The sequence below is a fragment of the Cyprinodon variegatus genome, unplaced genomic scaffold (assembly GCF_000732505.1).
Source record: "Cyprinodon variegatus isolate N-32 unplaced genomic scaffold, C_variegatus-1.0 Scaffold880, whole genome shotgun sequence".
In the NCBI taxonomy this organism is placed as follows: domain Eukaryota; kingdom Metazoa; phylum Chordata; class Actinopteri; order Cyprinodontiformes; family Cyprinodontidae; genus Cyprinodon; species Cyprinodon variegatus.
In genome coordinates this window covers 34,222-36,726 of record NW_015151333.1, presented here as the reverse complement: position 1 = coordinate 36,726, position 2,505 = coordinate 34,222, and the positions used below count along the sequence as shown (strand labels likewise).

Below are 2,505 nucleotides of genomic sequence, written 5' to 3'. Positions count from 1 at the left end.
CTCGGGCGTCATGGACCTCCATTATTTGAATGTCAGCAGACAGCAAGAAGCCTCCCAGATCTCCAGATGCCTTTGAGATATCAAAAAAGTACTCCAGAGTGTTGTTCAGCATGGGGGTGAGTAGAAAATGAAGGCTAATCATGTTTTGGGTGTACTATTCCTTTAAAACTAAAGTCAATAGAAGAAATCTATGAAATAAAAATAAAAGTAAACAGTATTTTTGACTAGTGAGATGTGTCTAGTTTTTTTGGGCATGTGACAAAAGCAGGAGAGAGCAAGAGTTTTGGCAGATAACAGGAAGGATGAACACAGTACAACTGAGAAGTAGACCTGGGCAATATATCAAGATTTTGGAAATATCAATAAATCAAAATATAAATATCAAAATATTTTTTCAAAAGAGATAGGAAATGAGTCTATAACGTTTATATCGAGATGGTCTTTATTTCCATATAATTATATGTTAATTTTATGAATGCCACTATGTTATTTTTAAGCCAATTCAGACATAATTTCATGATTCTACAGCTTTTTCTTAGTAAAAATGTGTTTTTTTGAAATTTGAGACAACATTGTAATTCAGAGGTTTCTTTTTTATAAGCATTGTTATTGTATATCACAGGACTAAGCGCTGAAAAACAGGCCCAACTCTATCATTTATTGAAGTTGTCAATCGCAACAGCCCAGCTGATGTCTTTCTGCAGGAGGGTGTAACAGCTAAACAGAACCAGACCAGAAGAGGCCATTATGATGAAAGAACATAAAGTCAGGGGTTGGGCTTACAAATGAAGTAGAATATAAAAGAAAGAAATGGAATGATTCAAAGCGATGAAAAGTGGACCCCATGTTCTCCAGCAGTCTAAGCCTATAGCAGCATAACTACAGAGCTCATAAGCAGAGCAACTCTATCTATAAGCTTTATAAAAAGGAAAAAAAGGAGGGAAGAATTGGATGTAGACAACTGTTTGTTTATTTGTTTTGTCCCAGATGATGCCACATTTGTATAGGTAAATACTTAATTTTAGAAGTTTATTACATCCAACACAACATGCAACATACACAAAAAAACTCATGTTTATTTACTGCTGTTTGTTAAAACAAATGTGACATTTGGGACTAAGCCTGGATTTGGAAACGCCCCTCTGTACTTACTGATAAATGAGAGCACGCTGCCTCTGCAGGGTGGAAGGAATGGGTCACAGCACCTTGACAGCTCTTCACCTGTCTTCTATGGAACAAGACAGCTATTAAGTTTAATATCTCAAGACTGTTCCCAGCTTTACCTGAAATAAATGTTGACCCCCTCTTTTTTTTTTTTTTCAAAGGGTCACCCATGCCCACCGTGTCCCTCAGGACTTTCATGCCCGTTTTAAAGCCCGTTCTCGGACCTATGTTTACCGGATAGCTCTGGGCGTCTCCCACCACACTCTGCTTCCCCTCACAGACTGGAATCTGTGCTGGAGCCTCCGCAACACGTGAGTGATCCCATCCCCTATTTGCGCTATTGTCATGTGCAGCATCATGAGAAATAAAACTTAGCCTATGGTTTTATTCACAAAAGCTGAGAGCTCAGAGAAAACAACTGGATGTTAATTTGCATTAATAATCCACATTAGGAATGGTGGAGCTGGAAATTAAGGACTTTATGGGAGCTTGTGTGCCAACAGCAAACAAAAGGGATGGCATGTATATATAGAGAAAATGTTTAGGGCTTTGAAGATTTGAAAATGTTCTTTTGGCTGTGATTGTAAGGAGGGGGCATGAAGAAATCCCATTTGAAGGAGTGTATCTTCGAACATTTCTCCGCTGTTCTCACTTGACTTTTTTATTTTTTACTTAAAGAAAAGTAGGGCAAGAAAAGCTGCGGGCTTATACACTAGCTGAAAAAACACCCATGCATTTTATCTAGGTTTCTTTTTCTTCCCACTCTCACTTTTTCACTTCTCCAGCTCTCATTTGTTACCTAGCTTCTTCTTGCTCTCCCTTTTCCCTCATTTCTCTCTCTTCATCGTCTGCTTCTTCATCCCTCTCTCATGCCCAGACTTCATCTCATCTTTCTGCCCCAGAGCATCTCTGCCTCAGCAGCGTCTCCTCGTTTTATCTTTGATCTGCCGCTCTCCTCCCTCGTCATCACACCCGCTTTCCACTGCAAGAAATATCAGATGGATGGCTTTAGTTTTTCTTCTCTAAAACTGGTTTTCTATTAAAAATAATGCATTTTTTTTTTTTTTAGTGGAAGAGCTTGCATATTAGGTTCAGTTAATTGCCTTTGAAAAAGTTTACAAAACCTCTGCCATTGTCAAATGGATTTCGGTGGGAACATTAATGGAAGCAATCAAAGCGTCTTTATTCTTCTGAATCAAACTCTACCCTGTAATGGGTTAATCCCTAAGATTTTTTCATCTTTTGCTTAAATGAGGGCATTAAGAGTTTTAATTGGGCAGTCACTCAGCACAGACCCTCTTCTCATTTTCTTGCTGGATTTCTCCCTACCTTCCCGGTCTT

The 2,505-nt window shown here is 38.7% G+C and overlaps 1 protein-coding gene across 1 annotated transcript in view; it reads left to right on the top strand.

The window, feature by feature from the left end:
* pusl1 (pseudouridylate synthase-like 1) overlaps positions 1–2,505 on the top strand; it is a 23,524-nt gene that overhangs the window by 5,954 nt on the left and 15,065 nt on the right. The window contains exon 4 of the mRNA XM_015397660.1: positions 1,326–1,475. Coding sequence (XP_015253146.1) covers positions 1,326–1,475 — 150 coding nt within the window. The remainder of the gene's footprint in view (positions 1–1,325; positions 1,476–2,505) is intronic.